The sequence below is a fragment of the Anguilla anguilla genome, chromosome 7 (genome assembly GCF_013347855.1).
Source record: "Anguilla anguilla isolate fAngAng1 chromosome 7, fAngAng1.pri, whole genome shotgun sequence".
NCBI lineage: Eukaryota > Metazoa > Chordata > Actinopteri > Anguilliformes > Anguillidae > Anguilla > Anguilla anguilla.
This window is the reverse complement of record NC_049207.1, coordinates 20,796,536-20,816,235: the sequence shown is the minus strand read 5'-3', so window position 1 is coordinate 20,816,235 and position 19,700 is coordinate 20,796,536. Positions and strand designations below refer to the sequence as shown.

Sequence of the window (19,700 nt, the reverse complement as noted above, 5' to 3'; positions counted from 1 at the left end):
TCATCCTCTTCCACCTTCCTCTCTCTCTCGGGGTCTGCAGCCATGGGAACTTTGTGACTCCGCCCCCTCTGAGGACTCCACACCGCTGTGAGAGCTGCTGCTCTGTGCTTCTTGCCTGTGCTGCGATGACACTGCGCTACGCTCGAGCCATTAACAGTGTGCGGTCCGTCTCGGTCTTCAGCCCTGAATTGCCTTTTCTTTGCCCTTGGCTTCGCTTTGCCTGCGCTCAGAGCTGGAGCTTGGAACTCTGTTGCCTGTTTCAGCAGTTGCTGCTGACTTCAAGTTGAATTGAGTTAGCAATGCATTCCCTGGGCTGGGGTTGGTCACTGCATTGCCTGTGGCTGGAGTTGGCATGACATTGCCTGTGCTGGTGGCTGCATCGCCTGTGTGTTTGTTATTTATCCCTGTGTTGTCTGTGGAGGTGGTGGTACGCTTGTCTCAGTGCACACCAGACTGTCCTGTGAACGAAGGGACTGCTGTGGTATGTGTGTGGGATTAACAGGACTGGGGTCACCGGGGGGTCATGTGCTCTACAGATCGTGGCCAGAAGAGCACTTGCATCCCTTTCCGATCTGGAGCGGAATTCGCCCACATGACCAGATTATTCTCAGCACAGCAGTGCAGCAGCATTACAACGAGGCTTTTTACAGTAAAAATGCTTAAGTTAAGGAGCCTGTGGGGTCATGTGTTGCAAGGCATTCTTTTGGTTTGTGTTCTTCTGTAAACTTTCATGCAGCTCCATTCGGTCCACACCTTTATTTAAAGAAAAACCTCAAAACCTTAAGCGCTTACAAACCCTGCATAATGCGACTGCCTCAGGGTTCGTTCCCGGCACTGCCCGAGTTTCGCGTTTAATATTTTCGTTGTTCGGCATTAGAGAGAAAAAGCATAGCCGCTGCAGTCTGACCTCAAGTTCAGAGAAAGAATGAAACCTTTTGTTGTACAGAGGAATGACTGATTATGAATTCGCAGAAAAATAGAAAGTTTTTTTTTTTTTACTCCAGCGAGGCATTTTTTTTGTAAGTGCATCTCCAAACCCAAGCTGTTGTCAGCCGAGCCAAGCAGCCCCAGCCTGTAATTTTCCAGCCAGCGATATTATATTGAGTGTGAGCCAAACAGACTGTGGTCAACGAAAGGGCTAAGAGGGACTCTTTTGGTTTGGATATGCAGGGTGGGGAGGAGGAGGAGGAGGAGGTGGGCGGAGGTGGAGTGGGGGAATCATTATTTGCTTGCAACTTCATTCCATGTGATATGATATGTATATATAAGGTCAAATGATGTTTCTTGGATATGCCTCTCATTCATTCAGATATTTTAGGATCCACAAGGCACCTGGGATGTCTGAATCATACAGCGTATTATATTTCAGGTTTCATGATGGATGTGGGATGTCTCGGTCATTCAGTGGGATATATTCCAGGCCCTGTAGTTCAGCTGAGATAAGTCACTCATGCAGCGAAATCTTTCAGGCCAACTCCCATATTCGGCGTGTGTTATAACGTACCCCATATCGCTGTGGAGCAGCATAATGCCTCCCCATTTCTTGGCGCATGTAAAAGCTCTTCCACTGGCCAGTGATGGCGAACGGATGGAGCAGGACTCCACTCCTCTTTTGTAGGCTCTGGTGAATCTTTATAATTGTCCTGTGAGGTGTTCAGGCTTGCCTGAGCAGTGGAAGGGCATATCCTGACCCTACATGCATGGCGGTTTGCTTCATCCATGGATGTCTATGGATGCCTTTGGTCCTGCAGGACCAGTGCCTGCAAGGTCCAGCACCGTGTGATTCAGATAATATCTGCTTTGGACTGAGATAACTGGCCTCGCCAGGTACTGATGGTGAGGCTGAGGCAATGGACCGCGTGAGCAGGATGTTAACATTCGCTTTTTCGCTGCTGTTGTCTTCATTCGCAGGTGATGAAAGAGGTGTGTAACTACAGCAACGGAGTGATCGATACTGAGGGGACAGGCTCCAGTTCTCCAGTCCACAAAACCGAACTGGAAAAGGTAAGGAAAAATCCCAGAAATGACCTTACCTTACACCTCCCATGAGACCCTTACTCCTGTACACAATAATACTCCAATGCTTCTGAATCCTACAACATTACCCTCTCCCCTGTACACAATAATACTCAAATACCTCTGACTCCTACAGCATTACCCTCAACCCTATACACAATATTACTCAAATACCTCTGACTCCTACAGCATTACCCTCACCCCTGTACACAATAATACTCAAATACCTCTGACTCCTACAGCATTACCCTCACCCCTGTACACAATAATACTCAAATACCTCTGACTCCTACAGCATTACCCTCAACCCTATACACAATAATACTCAAATACCTCTGACTCCTACAGCATTACCCTCAACCCTATACACAATAATACTCAAATACCTCTGACTCCTACAGCATTACCCTCACCCCTGTACACAATAATACTCAAATACCTCTGACTCCTCGTGCAGAACCTTTTCTGATTGAGTTCAAATGAAAGCAGGCAGCAGGGTCAGCACTTACGGTAAAAACAGCAATTTTCTGCAGCTGAATTCCACTTTATCGTGCATTGCACGGGGCAGAGTGGAGGGAAAGCTGAAACCAGGTGTGTTAAAATCCGTTTGCTTTGAAATCCGCAGAGCTTTTTTAAGCGCACAAAGGGGAAATCGGATACACTGTTGGGATTATTAGATCACTGCCTGCTTTGTGTATTTCTGAAAAAGAGCGAAAGAAAAGAAAACAGACGTGAAGTTTTCTAACGATACCAAGCAAACATCTGCCTTGATCTGTTCTTAAGCTGGCAAAGCGTACGGAAGCCAAGGGTAATTATTTACACCTAACATTTTGCAGATGTTGCCCTGCGTCCTGTTTAGGAATGTCTTCTGTGCTTAATGTTGAATGTGTGTGTGCGTTTGTACGTGTGTTTGCGTGTGCGTTACCGATGTCAGGGCCGGGGGAAGCTTTTGAAATGTCTCACAGCTGAGTGTAACCACATTGCCTTCCATTGCAGAAGCTGTCCTTTGATAGGCCGAGCTCAGACGGAGAGGTGAACCCTGAAAACGGAGTGGCTGACAGTAAAGAACAAGGTGAGCGCTTGGGTGTGGCTTAGGACATAGAACTTTTATGTGTTTTGGTGTGGAACTGAGAACACTTGGCACAGCACAGTATTATTGAACCCTACTGGTGGTGGCGTGGGACACAGGACTATTGTCTGAGCACAAAACACTGTTCTGTCTGGTGCCGGTATTCCCGAAAACCTGTACAAGCCAGATTTAAAACTGTGTCAGTTTTTCACATGTAGAACAGTGTTCTCTGACCCTCATCCCAATGAGGCACTAGGTGGTGCTGGTTTTCATTGTTACTCAGCACTTAGTTGCTTAATTAAAGCAGTGAATTTATTATGCAGTTTACTCACCTCCTCTGGTTTCGTATGTAGTGAGGTTTCTCAGGATTATTAATATATTCTATATTTTTAATATGGAAGTTGACAGTACTACCACAGGTTTTTGTGTTCCTGTTATGGGTTAGTGACATGCTGCTGTATATTATGTGGTTATTTTGTTTCATCAAGGGTCTTAAGGGGTGTGCCTGGTCGGTTCGACAAGTGTCTTTACCCTCAGAGCAAGGCTGTTAAGTTTTTGTTGAGTTCTTATGCTCACAAAGTCATTGACCTGCCGAAACCCCACATGCGTTCCCCGGAACCCTGGTAGATGATTTTGGGTACACAAACATTTGATCGGCTCATTGCATTGGAGCTGTCATTCAAACATATACTTCAACTTTAATGTTTAAAGAATATTAAATTGGATGCTCCATTTTCTTCAAAAGGGGTAGTACCTGCCCCAAACTGGTGCCTAACTGATCAAGCAGTGAGTTTACTGCTGGGTCACACAAGCAAGGGGACAGGCACTCCATTATGCCTTGGTTGACCAAAGATGTTAATTGTGAACGTGACTCGGAAGAGGCTCAGTCCCATAGTCAGGAAGCCAGAGGCCACAGACGTCCTGTGTATAGTTGCATTGTTACACATGGGTCTAAATTTGTTGCTAATTGTAAGGAGAAAACAAATAACAGAGCACCCCAGGCACCCCGGGACCTACATTTCAGCTTCTAAAACATATCGGTTAGCTTATTTCTCTGGCTGGTCTTTTGCAGCAATGCAAAGATACTTCAGTGATTATCGCCATTAAAAGATAATCCTTAAAAAAACATTAAAACAGTGGTGTCAGTGACGTAAAGTGTCCGTGCTAACATCTGCATATTTTTACGAGACTATTGCAAGTCACAGCTCCACACCTCAGTGTCATCATACCGTAATTGTTGGAATTTTAACTCGGTGACCCACTTTGGCTTCATACTGAAATTTAGCTGTTCTTTTTGGGGTAAACCAAACCACAAATGCTGGTATACTTTGTGATTGGATATCTGAGCCCTTGTGGCAGCAGTAGGACAAATTGTCCTGGACTGTCTCGCTCAGCACATTTCTCTGGGCGAAGACGAATGCAGTCTAATGGTAATGTGGGGTTTGGACGGGCTTTCAGATCGCAGTTTATTTGATATTGGGTCTCCACCCGTGAAAAGGTGCCAAAGCTAAACAAAACAAGATCCATGTGAGACTCTTATCTAAACCCCACTGGATTATTTTTGCATTTATTTTCTCAGCAGGCTATTTCGTCCAATGATGAGAATTGAATTTGGCTCGATGACACTACTGGCTTCAGGCTTGTGGAATCTAGAGCTGTCCTAGTTTTCTTTAAAGGCAGAGTGTGAATACTTGTTACAGTATGTCAGTCCAGATAATATAGTTGACTGCTGTGTTCAGGTTTACTTATAATGCATTTGATAAGTTTGATCAATCTATCATCCAACTTACAGTGCAGAAAATAAGAAAAATAAAGGTGTGCGTGAAATGGAAATTATTTGTAATGACTGTATTACACTTAAAATTACAGAGCAAAGCCCTGTAGAGGAATAATAAATAATAGAAAGGAAAGAGTCAGAAGATATTAAAAAGACAGCTGGCTGCAAAGCCTTGTGCAATAAGGTCAAACAGAGCTTAATACTTGGACTTTGTTGAAAAGTACATGGGCAGATCATTTTTAATTCTACTAAAATTGCACAATTTTGCTTTGTGTGGGGTTTCAGTTCAGTGTTTGAAAATGCGTAGGCCTGTGTGTTTTTTATTTATGATTTTAGTTTATGATGTCTTATCTAAGACCACAAAGTTTACCCAAAATAAATTATCAGGAGAGAACCAGTTAAAATGTTAAACTTTTCCATAATGCTGGCCAATGTTTAAAGGAACATTTTTTTCAGCTTATCCTTTTGTCATTGAGTTGAATGTCAACCAAGATAAACAGGAAGTCACTTAATAAACAGAGTTTCCACTCACAAATAGTAGTAATAATAATAGTAAGGTGTCTTAGCATCAGATTGTACAAAACATTCATTCAGTAGCACTGTGTTGGGATCAATGTTACGCACGATTTTTACACAGGAGTGTGGCACCTTCACGGTCTGGTACCACGTGACCACAGTGCCAAACAAACAGGCATGCGACGCATAGCTGGCATCACCTCCTATCTGTTTTGGAAACAAGATTCGGAAAGAAGGCCCCACATGTGGCCATCTTAGGCCTGAGGGGTGCAGAAGGGGCGAGGCTTAAAGGGGTGGACGTGTACACTCGAGCGAGCCTGCAGTTCTGCCTCTTTGATCCAGAGTGAGGGAGAAGAACCAACGCATAGATCATTCCGGCACATTCTTTCCCTTACTGGTAACTGCGCAGATTTGGTGGAATTAAATTAGCAAGATCACAGATTTTCCATTTACCCCCCAAAAAATAAAATAAAAAAATAAAATGAAATAACCCCAAAAAAATAGTTTTAGAACTCGGAAAGCATTTGGACATCTGTGCATCTGGTTTCTTCCTTATGCCGTCGAAGGCGTAGTATATTAAGCCGAATGAGAAATAAAACTCAGGGTCGTGGACCAGATAATTGACACACTAGCGTAGGCTGCCATGAATTGGTTGTCGTCAGGTAACATGATCCGAATGTCGATTTGCAGAGGTCAGTTATTACGGTGGAGAAGGACAGTGGCGAAGGTCTGTCTGCAGAAGCCCGTCTGCTCTGGCTGAGAAAGGCTAGCAGTCTCGAGCGAATTACATCACTTGGTGGGAATTTTCAACCCCCCACCCTCCAGAAAAAGCCTCTGTCTCCCACTCTCTTTGTGCAAAACCTAGGAGGGGGGATGGTGGGTGTGGGGGTGCTCTGAGGCTCCAGGGGCTGGGGAGCAGGGGAGAGCTTTTGGTTTATATAACTACAAAACCATGCGAGTTCTAATTAGCGAGGCCTTTATTCATCTGGAAAAACAACAGCCAACTCAGCGCTGCACTGGGATGTCCCGTTGAAAAAAGCAGAGATCTTTGTTCCTCCTGACCTGTGCGTGTGTGTGTGCGTCTGTGTGTGTGTGCGCATGTGTGTGCAGGATGTGGAACCAGACCTTTTTTGAGTCTTTCTCATCTTTCACAAGCCTTTCTTGTCATACATGTCAGTTTTGTATAAAATCAAACTGTAAATGATGAAATTAGGCAGCAGATAGTGCGGTCATAGCTCAGTTGGCTTAATGCTGTGGTCGCTGGCAGGATGGCGTGGGAGGGGCTCGATGCCAGTCCTGGCCCACAAAAGTTCCCTCTGGTCTGCCACTTTTCCATAGTGGCACTGGAACCAGGTTTGGCTCTATTGAGGTTCTGGGCTCTTGTCCTGTTATCTTTACCAGGCTGATAGGGTTACTGGTGTTGACCTACTTTCCTGAACTGTGCTCATAGCTGAGCAGATAAGCATGGAAGGGAGAATAAGCACTGGGTAGTATTCAGTGTGATGTCATGCAGTACAAGGTAAAATATTGTGAGCAATTGTGCTGTAGTGGGTCAGTCAGCTTTGGTTCCAGCTCCGCAATGGAAATTGAGCATTGTGAACCAGCCTGGTTCCAGCTCTACAATGAGAAAGGAGAATTATAAGCCAGCTTGTTTCCAGTGGAAATTGGGTGGTTGCGGGTCACGGGTCCACGTTCTTCAGCTGTCTCTCTGGCAGGGAGACCGAGAAAGATTGCTCTTCCCACAGACCACACAGTCCCCACGGAGGACTGACTTGACGGAGCAGTTTTCCCTGACAAATGAGAGACATCATTTAAGATCTGGCTTCTGAGCCATGTGGTAATCTTACCGGAATACACACTGTCATTCGTAATTTTTTGCGTTTTTCTAGCCAGCATCTTCCGATAAATTGCGAGCTTGTATAGGTGGGGCTTCAGTTGCAGGCAACAATTCAATCCAACTCATACATTTACACTACAACACTGGCAGAAACTTTGTAGAACCAATTCGTTTGCAGGAAACTAATCTTACAAGCTGTTGCAGTCCAAGACCTGTGCTAAAGCACAGTCTGTCCAAAAGCGCTAGTCTGTCCATCCTTGATAGTCACATTTGTTCTGTCCTTCACACTCTTCGCCCTCTTCTCCAGCGAAAGGGAAGAAAGGCTCCAAGTCCGAGCAGAAGGGCACTGTGGGTAAAGTGACCGGGAAGAAGATCACCAAGATCATCGGGCTGGGGAAGAAGAAGCCATCCACTGAGGAGCAGACATCCTCAGCTGAAGAAGACGTCCCCACCTGCGGTAGGTGACAGTGAGGTGTGAGGTTTCAAAGACAATGTGGCCCTGGCAGGATACAAGTTTTTGGTGAGGGACAGCTTTTGGGATGTGGCTACTGTTTTTGTAGAACAGCCTGTGACCTTGCATTAACTTAAACACTCTTATATTTAGAAAATTCCACTGGCACAGCAAGGCATTCTGGATCACCTCTTGTGATGTGCTGCTGCATTAGTCATTGACTCAGTGCTGATTGGCTGGTGTCCCTGTGATTGACAGGTTACCTCAACGTGCTGTCCAATAACCGCTGGCGGGAGCGCTGGTGCCGCCTGAAGGACAACCAGCTCCTGCTGCACAAGGACCGGGACGACCTGAAGACCCACATGGCCAGCCTGCCCCTCCGCGGGTGCGAGGTCATCCCCGGCCTGGACTCCAAGCACTCCTTCGCCTTCCGCCTGCTGCGCAACGGCCAGGAAGTGGCCGTGCTGGAGGTACGGAGGCCCGCCCCCCTTTCGCCTCGCTCTCCCAAACGAGGCCACACAGCGTTGCGCAACACATGGGGCGTTTTGCCATCCTTTTTTTACTGGCTGCTTTTAACTTTCTTTCCCTCTGCAGCGGCATGCCAACTCCCTCCCCCCTCCCCCCTGTGGCTGACCACATAGAGTCTGGTGCCCCATATGTCATCACGGATAGTTTTGTGGATTGTGGAGCTTTCCTGAGGCTCAGTGCCTGACAGTGCTGGATGGGTGAAGGCTTAGTGTTGGGTCTGTGTCGTGTGTGAGATCTATGAACGCACGTACCCCCCCCCCCCCCCTCCCCCAGACTCGTAAAGACAGCTGTGACTCCTCTATACCGCCTCCATCTTTGTGCACACACATGCAGCACGGTTTCCATGGCACTAAAGAAGACATTGTTTCTCCGTACATCTGTCTTTTTGTGTTTTTCAGTTTTTCTTGTACTTTTGCCTTGCCTGTGGCTCTTGTTCTTGTCTGTATGTCTGTCATACTTTCTATCACTCTTTCTCCCTCTGTCTTTCTTTCTGTCTCTCTCCCTCTCTTTCTCTTTGCTCTCCATCTTGCCCACCCTCTGTCTTCCGTTCCTCTGCCCTTGTCCTCTCTCATCCCTCTCTCTCTCTCTCCTCCCCAGGCCAGCTCTTCGGAGAGTATGGGTCTGTGGCTGGGAGTTCTCCTGGCCGAGACCGGCTCCACGACAGACCCCGCCGCCCTGCACTACGACTACATCGACGTGGAGACCACCGCTAACGTCATCCAGCTGGCCAAGCAGTCCTTCTGGTGAGCCCCCTACCGGAGCGGTCCCTATTGGCCAGCCCGACAGGGTGGGGAGTGGGCGGTCTCGGGGGCGGTGCTAAGCCACGGTAATTTGCTTCAGCTGAACGGCTTTGGGCACTTTCCTTTTTTTATGATTCTCCTAAATGGAGAATCATTAAACTATTATTAGATATTTTAATGAACAGTATGTGTACTGCAATGATTCTGCAAAGCAGATGTGTGGTACATAATTTAACACCCCCATTCCGTGCGGAAAAGAAAAAGGTGTGTCATAAGGTGTGTTACGTAAATAGATCCTTACGAACATCTGACAAATGATCAGGCACTTGGAAACATCTGTAAGTAAGATGACTTGTGTTTTGTGTGGAGTGTGCGGTTAGCTGTCGAGCCAGTGGTCCTCTCTACCCCACTGGTCCCATGTGCTGCTATTGATGGAATTACTGTTTAACTCTGATGAGAAATTTGGAATCGTCAGAAAGAAACAGGGACGGGGGGCTTGTGTCACTTCTCGCTGATGCAGTTTGCTCTGGTTGAGCTCCAGCTTGGCGCCGGTATGTTTGATGTATGCGTTTCCAAACAGCAGTTCGGAAGATTGTGTTCGAAAGCCTGGTTTCCATCGAAGGGATGCTCACACATGTGAGCGTGTCTTTGAGGTTTCGTTTTGTTAACGCTTTGAGTACTAGCCACGGCAGCCCAACACCAGGATAAATAAACGCACGGCAGTCTGGGAGCTGCCGTGTGCAGTGCAGACACACATACGCACTCTGTCACACACACATACACTCGCACACACATGCACACATACACACACACACGTACACTCACACACACACACACACACATACACTCTCACACACACACGTGCACACACACACACACACACACACACACACACACTCACACGCACTCTCACGCACTCACACACATACGCACACACACACACACACTCACTCACACACGCACACACACACACACACACACACACACACACACTCACACGCACTCTCACGCACTCACACACATACGCACACACACACACACACTCACTCACACACGCACACACACACACACACACACACACACACACTCACATGCACTCTCACACACTCACATACGCACACGCACACTCACACACACACACACACACACACACACACTCTCACGCACTCACACACACACACATACGCACACACACACACGCACACGCACTGACACACACACACATACGCACACCCACACACACACACACTCACTCACACACGCACACATACGCACACACACACACACACTCTCACGCACTCACACACATACGCACACACACACACACTCACACACTCACACACACATACACACACACACACACACACACTCACACACACATACACACACACACTCACACACACATACACACACACGCACACACACACACATGCTACAGAAGGGAAGATAACAGGAAACAAATGCTCGGCGCCACATGTGTCCGCGGTGCCGCGGGGCGGGGAGACGGCAGGCGTGAGGGAGGGCTCACAGCGGAGCGGCGGAGCCCACATGAAGGACCCCGCACACGGGCCGCGCCTCACGGAGAGGGCCCCCGGGGCTGGCTGGTGTAACGCCTGTGGGAGGAGCCTCTCATCAGCGAAAGCGGGCCCAGCCCAGTGATCAGTAGCTTATTGGTAGCAGAACGGCAGCAGATGCTGACTAGCGTGTGCTGTGAGAGCAGGGCGTGTCCTCAGTCAGCGCTCGGCTGCTGCTTTGGGCTGACGCCTGCTGTGAGCGCGTGCGAAGGCCCGGCGGGGGTGGGGATCTTAGGCCTCAACGGGATGCCTGTCTCTCTCCATTTTTTTATCAAACAATAATCCGCCCTCTTTTTTTCTCATTTTCATGTTGTTACTTAGCAGTCAGTAAGATTCGTTAAAGTATATAAGTGCATTTATTCCCTGAGCAACACGTATGATTTGTGCAGAGCATTTTGGGAGATTTCTTTATAAATATAATGTTAAATAATTAATTTTCCTGTGAAAATTTCCTTGGTTTCTATATCTTGAGTACGATTCATTTCCTCAGACCTGCACGGCATTAACAGACCGTTCCTAATTGTGTGGCAGATGGCTGAACTCGCTGCCCTGAGGGAAACTATGCAGTCTCTCTGACCCTGTGTTTCCCTAGAGGAGGGGCTGGAAGGCTTCACAGCAGGCTTGTGTGCTGCTGCTAGCGCTTCAGGCAGAGGGCTGTGCCTTTAGCTCACTCACTCATTGACAGCCACATTGCTGCTCATCTCCTGTGTGACACCCTGTCCTCTCTGTGTGTCTTTTGGCTTCAGTTTCACAAGCAAGCGAGCGGTGTCTCCGAACCCTTACCTGGACAACCCGGTCAACGGCTACGCCTGCCCCAGCGGAATGGCTCTGCACTACGATGACGTGCCCTGCATCAATGGATCGGTACGCTCGCGGTGTCAGACAGAAATCTGTCAGGCAGATGAACTCAAAGCCATATGTGTGTGCGTGTGTGTGTTGGATAGAGTCAGGGAAGGGCTTATTTGTATTTTGCCACCATTCCTCTGTCTCCTCAAACAGCAGGACGCTGCGTTTCCTGTGGTGGTTTACGTCAGCGTCTTGCCCGTGCTGTCTCTGTCTCCAATGCTTCTTCAGCTTTTAAAAATAACTGTCACACATTAAACTGAGGCCTTTCCTTTTGCTAATTCATGCGCCTGCTATAATAACACTTTTCTGCTGTTTCATCCTGTTTTTTCTCTCCTGTTTCCCCTCTTCTCTCCTCTGCTCTGCTCTCCTCTCCACTCCTCTCCACTCTCCTCTCTTTGCTATACTCTATCCTCCCCCTCTTCTTTTCTTTCCTCTCTTCCTTTTTTATTCTGCTGGATTCTCTCCTATTTTCCATCTCCTCACTTCTCCACCCCATCCTCTCCACCTCTTGTCTTCCCTTCCCTTCCTTCCCTCTCTTTTCTTCTCCTCCACTGTTCTCCTCTCTTCTTTCTCCTCTACCCTCTTCTCTTCTACCCTGTTAATTCCCTTGACCTCCTGTCTTCTCACCTTCACCTCCCTCCTCATCCTCCTCTCCTTTCCACTGCTCTTGCTCGCACGCTCCTGCCCTCCCCTGCCGCTGAAGGTGCATGAGCGCACGTACTCCTCCCCTGCCTCCAGGGGGCGCCGCTGGAGGGAGGAGGATCTGTATGAGAACACTGAGCTGTATGAGAACATGCCATCCCCAAAGCTGGCTTCCCGCTACCCCCCCAAAGCCTCCGCCCCCCCTGCTGCTGGCCACTACAAAACGCCCACTTCCTCCAAAGCTCTCTCCTCTTCCTCTTCCTCGGCTGCTGTTACTAACACTGCTTCCCCTGGCCGGGGCGCGGCTACTCAGGTAACGGATGCTGCTTCGCCTCCCCTGGCTATTTACCTGTGATTGGCATGTGATTGACAGCACGTCTGCCTGCTGAGTGTACTGTAGGCGGCCCCTAAACCACATACATACAGTAAATGTACATACTGTCTCTGTGTCTGCTCCTAGACCACATACCTACATGTACATATCAGTGTCTGCTCCTAAACCACAAACATACACGTGCATATCAGAATCAGCTCCTGAACCACAAACATACACGTGCATATCAGAATCAGCTCCTGAACCACAAACATACACGTGCATATCAGAATCAGCTCCTGAACCACAAACATACATGTGTATATCAGAATCAGCTCCTGAACCACAAACATACATGTGTATATCAGAATCAGCTCCTGAACCACAAACATACACATGCATATCAGTATGTGCTCCTGAACCACATACATACACGTGCATATCATCTGTTTACTCATGAAGATTGTATTCGTACATGAAATTAAATGACAGAAAACTCCATATTACTCAACAGACATAGCTATCTCATATTGGCCTTTTTAAATATTATATTATTAACAGAGTATGTCTGTTTTTATGTCTCACTGTGCTAGTGCTCATTTACTATTAGTGGGCCCAAATCAGATTTGACGTGCTTATATATGCTGAAGTCAAAATCTGAAGTTTTGATTATGTGGCTACAAAACCAGACTTTGTTTGGAAAAGACTCAGTCCTCTACTGATGAGTCTTGGATGTGAGGTCCGGTGTGGGGGTAACCGGAGCTTTTTCAAGCTGAAAGCTTGGATCTGTGCTGAAGGCGCGTCCCTAGGCCAGGGACATGAGTCTGCTCACTGTCCACTGTGTCAGCTGTTATTCTGTGGACATTATTTAATTATACAGCACACTTACTGTTTATACAGCTGGGTATTTAATACTTCTCTGAAGAGTATAATGGAGCTGTTCTCCTAACCAGAATTCAGTTCCGCAGACCTTATCAGCCCTGCACATGCATGTTGCCAATTACTGTGCATCATCTTAATTTTCATCCGAATTCAGTGCCAGTACTCTGACAATATAGTAAAAAACAAGTTATAGAACGAGTTATAGTTAGCAAGTTATAGAACATTCTAGGATATTACTGTAAAATATTTATGCTTGGAGTAACGCTTTATACTCCTTCTCTGTCCACCAATCAGCTTAAAGGAAAGAAAGCGCCAGCAACCAATGGAACAGCTGCTAAGCAAAAGGCTGACAAGAAGCAGCAGAAAACGTCCAATGGAACCAATGGAACCCTGCCAATCAAACGGAATAATTCCAGTAAGAACTCAACGATAATTATTTTTCAGTAATTCTTATAAGAGATGTCATTACAGTGTAATAAATAGTATGATAGTGTGATCACACTAATCTTGCTATGTAATTGTAATTTCACATACAACAAATGTGGATATTTACTTTACTGCCATTTGGCAGGTGCTCGTATACAGAGCTGCAATGTCTGCAGTGCAGATGCAAGATCAAAGATCAGGGAGTGATTTCGCTAGTCCCAAGAGAGACCACAAGACAAGATTTTTCTTTCCCACAATGCACGTGTTTTGTTCCATTAAGGATAAGCAGAAAATGGGTTAGTGACTCCCGTTTAGTTAATTAAACTCCTTTGAGGTTAATTAACTAAACATTGAGGATGTTCAGGAAGAAATGCAGACTGGATGTCTGTCCGCTGACCCATTTTTAATCCGCCAATACCGACTTTCGAGGAAAAAAGTGGCCGCAAAAATATTTGGAAAATGTGAGACTGAAGAAATGACGAGATTGATGACATGTTAAATGCCATCTGGTCTGCATCTCTGCTGAAGGATCCACATTCTAAGACTCAGGACTCAGTATTGAAATAGTGTAATATCATAAAACCCAAAAGATATTATTCACGCACCCTGGTTAGCCCTGATTCTCAAGTTAATCGCACGTGTGACCGAATGACATTATTTAGTGCCGGCCCAAGGCTAATACATGTCTGTGGAAAACCATGAAAATATATTTTCTTGTTGTGGCTGTGGTCCAAAACCAGGACAAGTCTCCAGAAATTAAAGCCACAGTTTCAGCAGGATTTGTCATTGGTGATTTAAGGATGGTCTGAGTTTGGGTTTGAACTCGTTGCCTCTCACCCAGCTTGTCAATGCGTGCAAGAGATCTCCCGTGAATGTGTGTTGGATATTGTGTGTGGATCTCGTGGGAACGAGCATGTCGGTTCTTGTATAAACGCACGTGTTGGATGTCTCCCCCCTCCACCTCTCTTCACCCTAATCGGCCTTTTTTTCTACCCCCCTCCATCCTTCTCCACCCCCCACCCCCGAAGGTGCGGAGCAGTACAAGTATGGGAAGAACCGGGTGGAGGCCGACGCCAAGAAGCTACAGGCCAAGGAGGAGGAGCTGATGAAGAGGAAGCAGGACATCCGTACCCGCCTGACGCATCTGAAGAAGGAGAGGAGAGACCTGCGCGCGGCCTTGGAGGCTAGCACAGGTGAGGGGGCGGGGGACTGGTCTGCGGGGTCCTCACACAGTCACTGCTGGCCTAGACTCCAGCATCGACCTGCTGGAGAAATGATATAGGCATGCTGAAAATTTCTGGTTGAGTTGTCATTGCGTTGACTGGCAATGTCCCATGGCTCATTGTCAGGTCATTTGGATGTACCCACAAAGTAGACTGGAAGTTCTGAACTCTGACTCTGTCTCTAACTAATCTATGACCCAACACTGAGTTGTCACAACAGCTTTTGTTCTTGAAAATTCCTTTATTCTAATGGAAATTGCAACAGGTTTTTAAAATGAAGGTGCAGTACTGTATGTATTAAAAATACTGCACAAGTACTACCTCTGAAACCAGACATTTAGCAATACAAGATGCAGGAAATAACAGCTTAGAGTGCAGCCAAACCTCAGAGAGGGGGTCTGTAGATGAGTTTGACACCTTCCTTCCCCCCCCCTTCCAGGAAAGAGGTCCCAGGCGTCCCTAGCAGAACGGCTGAAGAAGGTGGAGGACGAGTGCAAGCTGAAGGAGGGGGAGAGAGTGAACCTGGAGCTGGAGCTGACCGAGTTGAAGGAAAACCTGAAGAAGGCCCTGAACGGGGGCGTCACCCTGGGCCTGACTATCGAACCCAAGTCTGGAACGTCCAGTCCCCAGGTGAGCGCTGCCAGGGAAGGCTTTACCGAGTGATTATGGGATTTGTAGGAAAGAGTCCTGCGGAAATTCCCCAGAGCATCTCAATGGGTGAGGATTGCATCCTCAGAAGGCTATCTTTGGTTTAGGAGGCTCATAGGCTGTGTTATGTAAATACCTCCTCTAATTCAATGTTCTGTAGCATAATTAAGAGTAATCTGACACAGTGTGCTGTAATGTGGTCGACTGCGTGGCAGTGTAAGGTGCTGAGGTTATGTAAGGTTGTAGACAGTAATATATGACAATGAGGTAATGTAAGTTTGTGTATTATAATCTGGAGTCATGTAAAGCAATGAGGTAATACAAGGTGGTAATTTAGAGTAATATACGGAAATTAAGTAATGGAAGGTATTGTCATAACTAGGGTAATTTAAGGTAATGCGGCATTATATGGAGTAATAAAATGAAAGAAATAATGTCTGTTAATTTTAAGTAATTTTTTATAATTAAGTAATGTAGGCTAATATAATGTTAAGTAATGAGGCACTGCAGACTACTTAAAGAGCTCTTATGTAATTAGGTAAAATAGGTTACTGTCAGGTTTATTAGGTACTGAGGTAATACGGCTAATGTTCATAATGAGGTAATGATGGCTAATGTAAAATAATATTAGAAAATGAAGTAATGAAGTCTTAAGGAACATAATCTTAGGTAATGAAGGCTAATGTAAAGCAATATCAAGTAAGGAGTTACAAAGGTTAATATAAAGTGCTCTTGGGTGCTGAGATAATGGAGACTAATGCACAGTAATGTGTGTTCCACCTCAGTCCCCGGTGCTGGTGAGGCGTACGATGGAGAACTCTCCAGCCTCCAGCTGTGACACCAGCGACACAGAGACCTGCTCCCTCCCCGTCAACAGCGCCTCCCTGCTGCGGAGGCAGCCCTCCCAGAAAGCCCCGCCTGTCCGCGGCCACGTGCTCAGGAAGGCCAAGGTGGGTAGGCCAGCTCCACACCCCCGAATAACCTGCCCCGCCCAATCACGTGCCAAGATGCACCTGTGGTCACACCTACATACAGTAACGCCCACCCGAGCTCCACATAAGGCCTATCTGAGCTACTGTAAAGCCACACGGCACCGTGAGCTCAGGCCACACCCACAATATACGCCTGCGCCAAGGTCAGACCCGCCTATCAAAGTTTATGCCACACCCACTACAAGGCCTGGTAACTATTTTTTTTTACGTTGGAGGTTGAAATTGATTCAGCAAAAACTTGCATTCGGTACAGATGCAAGACTGGACATTCTGGGCCTATAACCAATATTTGTCTGGTCATATTGGCTGATGCTGATACCAGTTATATTAAATTACAGCAAGCCAGTCTCCTACCAAACTACTTCCAATCATGGAAAAAGTAGATGATCGGAAATGTCAGCTTATACAGGAAAAGTTTCAAACATTTTTAAAAGTAAAGAACGTGGGTCTAGAGAACTACTGAATCGCTATGACCTTGCTTGTGAATTTGGCTGGTAAAAATTATAAATGAAAAATAAATTATAAAAGATAACTGATTTGGCTAGTTTTTTAGCATGACTTTCTGGCTTAATTTACAGAAATGGTGGTGGATGAAATGTTTCACCTCTCTGGCCTATTTATATTGTGTCATGTCATCTACCACAAGCTTAGCTTTGGGCCTATAAAAATAACTCTGAAGTTATTATCATGTATCATGTATTTTCAGATATACTTTTAGGATGTAGTTGGTAAGATGACTCCAGTGTAAACTTCCTTGGGGGTAATCATGTCTTTATCTCTTTTCTTTCAGGAGTGGGAAATGAAAAGTGGAACATAAACATGAACATTTCCGGCATTCTTTTATAATGTGTATATTTATTTGCAAGGGCCGTTCGTTGCCTAAGGGTGTCAAGAGAAGGAGTCAAGCGTAGCATAGATGTTTGGAAGACAGCTGAGAGGACAATGCTGCCAAATTCTATAGCGCCAACTTACGAAAGCACAGAAAACAAGTGCTCCTTAGTCGCTTATTTTTTATAATAGCATTTATTATACAGGCATGTTTCACCTGCGTTCCTGTTGTAACGTCTGTGTTGTCCGTTCCTCTCTTGCGTGAGTGTGTTTAGAGGACCTGTCTCTCTGTTCATCCATCTCGCACATCCTAGAGTCCCGATTCGGTTTAGACACCAGAAAACGTGAAACCGCAGTATTTATTTGTAAATGTTCTGAGTAAGATATTAGCTTCCCTCTTGATTATTTATGTTGATATTTAAAAGCTTGTCGTCGCGCGTTCTGCATGAAACTGCGAGGGCGAAGGTCGCGCCGGCAGAAGGAAGGGCCCACTTCCACATCCAGGGCAGGAGGGAGGGATCTGTTTTGGGACCGGAGGCCCTAGAGTCCACGCTCAGGCATCCGAGGTCAGGCCGTTGCCTGGCTCCAGCCTCCGAACCGCCTCTGGCGTGCGCCTCTCCTGGGTCCAATCAGAACCTGCCTGTGCCAGGCCATGGCCTATCCGTGGGCGGCTCAAGTCCAGGTCGCGGTTCCGTTGATCTGGGCGGCCGCGGAGTACGTTCCATGCAAACGAAATGTATCTTGTTTCTTTTTTATACTCCAAATATATGTGCTGTAGTCTGGACCTTTTAATCGAGGCACTGGAGTAGGCTGAGATCTAAGTATATGGTGCATGCATTTCAGTGTTCCAGGCACATCTTAAATCCATCAATACACTGTCATAGAAGATAGAAGTACTGTACAAACCCGCATGTATTTTTAAAATAGATTTGGAATGAAACACAAACATGTGTGATTCACTCCCGGGCCTTTAGTGGGGTTCCAGTAGGCCCCAGAGTTTTCTCTGTGACTGAAGAGTGCGGACGTTGGACCACAGATAATTATCTCTGGAATCCACCTTCTGGAGGATTCTGTGTGTATTTATACCCCACCCCCCACCCCCCTCCAAATGAGATGTCTGTGTTTCAGCCCACCATCAGTGTCCCCCAGCGCGCCCCGTGTCTCCGTCCTGTCGGCCCTCTCTTTAGCGCGCTTTGTCGGCGGGAGATTTGACCTCCGTGCGGTTTTCTGTGCACTGGACTCAAACGCAGCGGTTTGTGTTCCTCAGAGGGGGAGGCTGGGGCGGAGATATGCCTCTGGAGCCGGTTAATGTCCTGCTGCAGTCTACTGTCCAAACCCTGCAGTGAATGGATGACTGCGTTGGGCAGAGCTTTCTGGCGTGACCGGGTCCGCTATCTGCTGTGATTTACAGGGGGATCTAACATGCAGTCAGCTCAACAGCAGCAGCGTTAGCGACAATGCTATTCACTGGCCCCTGATGTTCATGTTTAAAAAAACAGGCATTCAGTGTACTGGGATATTAACGGTGCTTTTCATGTTTGTACTGTACTTTTATAATCCACTACGATTATAGAGTATATTTAGGTGCTTCTTCTGATTTAAAAAAGATTGAAAACAATGTAAACCATTACTGCATCCATTCTCCTTTTTAAAGGAACTTATTTTAGATTGCTGGTTTTACAGTGCATGAAAATGTTAAATTTTTTTGTTTTATACAAGGTTCTACATATTAACAACGGCATAGACTGAAAATCCTCAAGATATATTTGTGTACGTGTGTGTAAATATTTGTTTCTCGCTGTTTGTGTTTATCTGGAGCCCCACGAATCTGCAAATTAGTACATGTCTTTTTTTGGGGGAACTGGGCTGTGGGAAATGGGGGAGGTCAAGGCCAAGCGTGGGTGTCAGGTCCAGATTGACATGGTGAACTGACCCCCCTGATGTTCTTTAAAGTGGGTTTATGGCGAGGAAAGGCCTGCTCTCCTGTCCCCAATCCTTTCACAGCTTTTCCATTTTCCTTAAAGCTGAAATGAACAAAAAGAGAATGATGGAGAAAGAATTAAATGGGGTTTGGAGAGTGGTCCTTTCCTTCCACGTATCCCGAATAGGAGAAACGTATGACGCCAGAAAATGTGAACACAATGTAAATAACTTGTGGGGAGGGAGGGAGGGAGGGAGGGAGGGATGGATGGAAAAAAGAAAAAATCAGCAGTGTTTGTTTGGCACCTTAAAGACCTTTTTTGTTTCATATATTACTCTGAAAGACAGTCACCGACTTGGTGGCTAACCAGTGTATATAAAATAAAACTCTTTCTTCAATCTGTAGTGTGGTTTGTGTTTTTGACTGCCCTTATTTCTTTCAGAATGATATGAAATGGGAGGTTGGACAGGG

The 19,700-nt window shown here is 46.4% G+C and overlaps 1 protein-coding gene across 3 annotated transcripts in view; it reads left to right on the top strand.

Annotated features, from left to right (window-relative positions):
* Nucleotides 1–18,796, top strand: part of afap1 (actin filament associated protein 1) — an 86,039-nt gene extending 67,243 nt beyond the window's left edge. For 2 of the 3 annotated variants that reach the window (XM_035426813.1, XM_035426812.1), the window contains exons 7-18: nt 1,912–2,004; nt 3,013–3,088; nt 7,523–7,672; nt 7,925–8,136; nt 8,792–8,937; nt 11,255–11,372; nt 12,058–12,309; nt 13,486–13,606; nt 14,646–14,810; nt 15,280–15,470; nt 16,274–16,438; nt 17,271–18,796. In XM_035426813.1, the coding sequence (XP_035282704.1) occupies nt 1,912–2,004; nt 3,013–3,088; nt 7,523–7,672; nt 7,925–8,136; nt 8,792–8,937; nt 11,255–11,372; nt 12,058–12,309; nt 13,486–13,606; nt 14,646–14,810; nt 15,280–15,470; nt 16,274–16,438; nt 17,271–17,297 (1,716 nt within the window). In that variant the 3' untranslated portion in view covers nt 17,298–18,796. The remainder of the gene's footprint in view (nt 1–1,911; nt 2,005–3,012; nt 3,089–7,522; nt 7,673–7,924; nt 8,137–8,791; nt 8,938–11,254; nt 11,373–12,057; nt 12,310–13,485; nt 13,607–14,645; nt 14,811–15,279; nt 15,471–16,273; nt 16,439–17,270) is intronic. The other variant, XM_035426814.1, reaches the window with a different exon arrangement.
* The last annotated feature ends 904 nt before the right edge of the window (nt 18,797–19,700 follow it).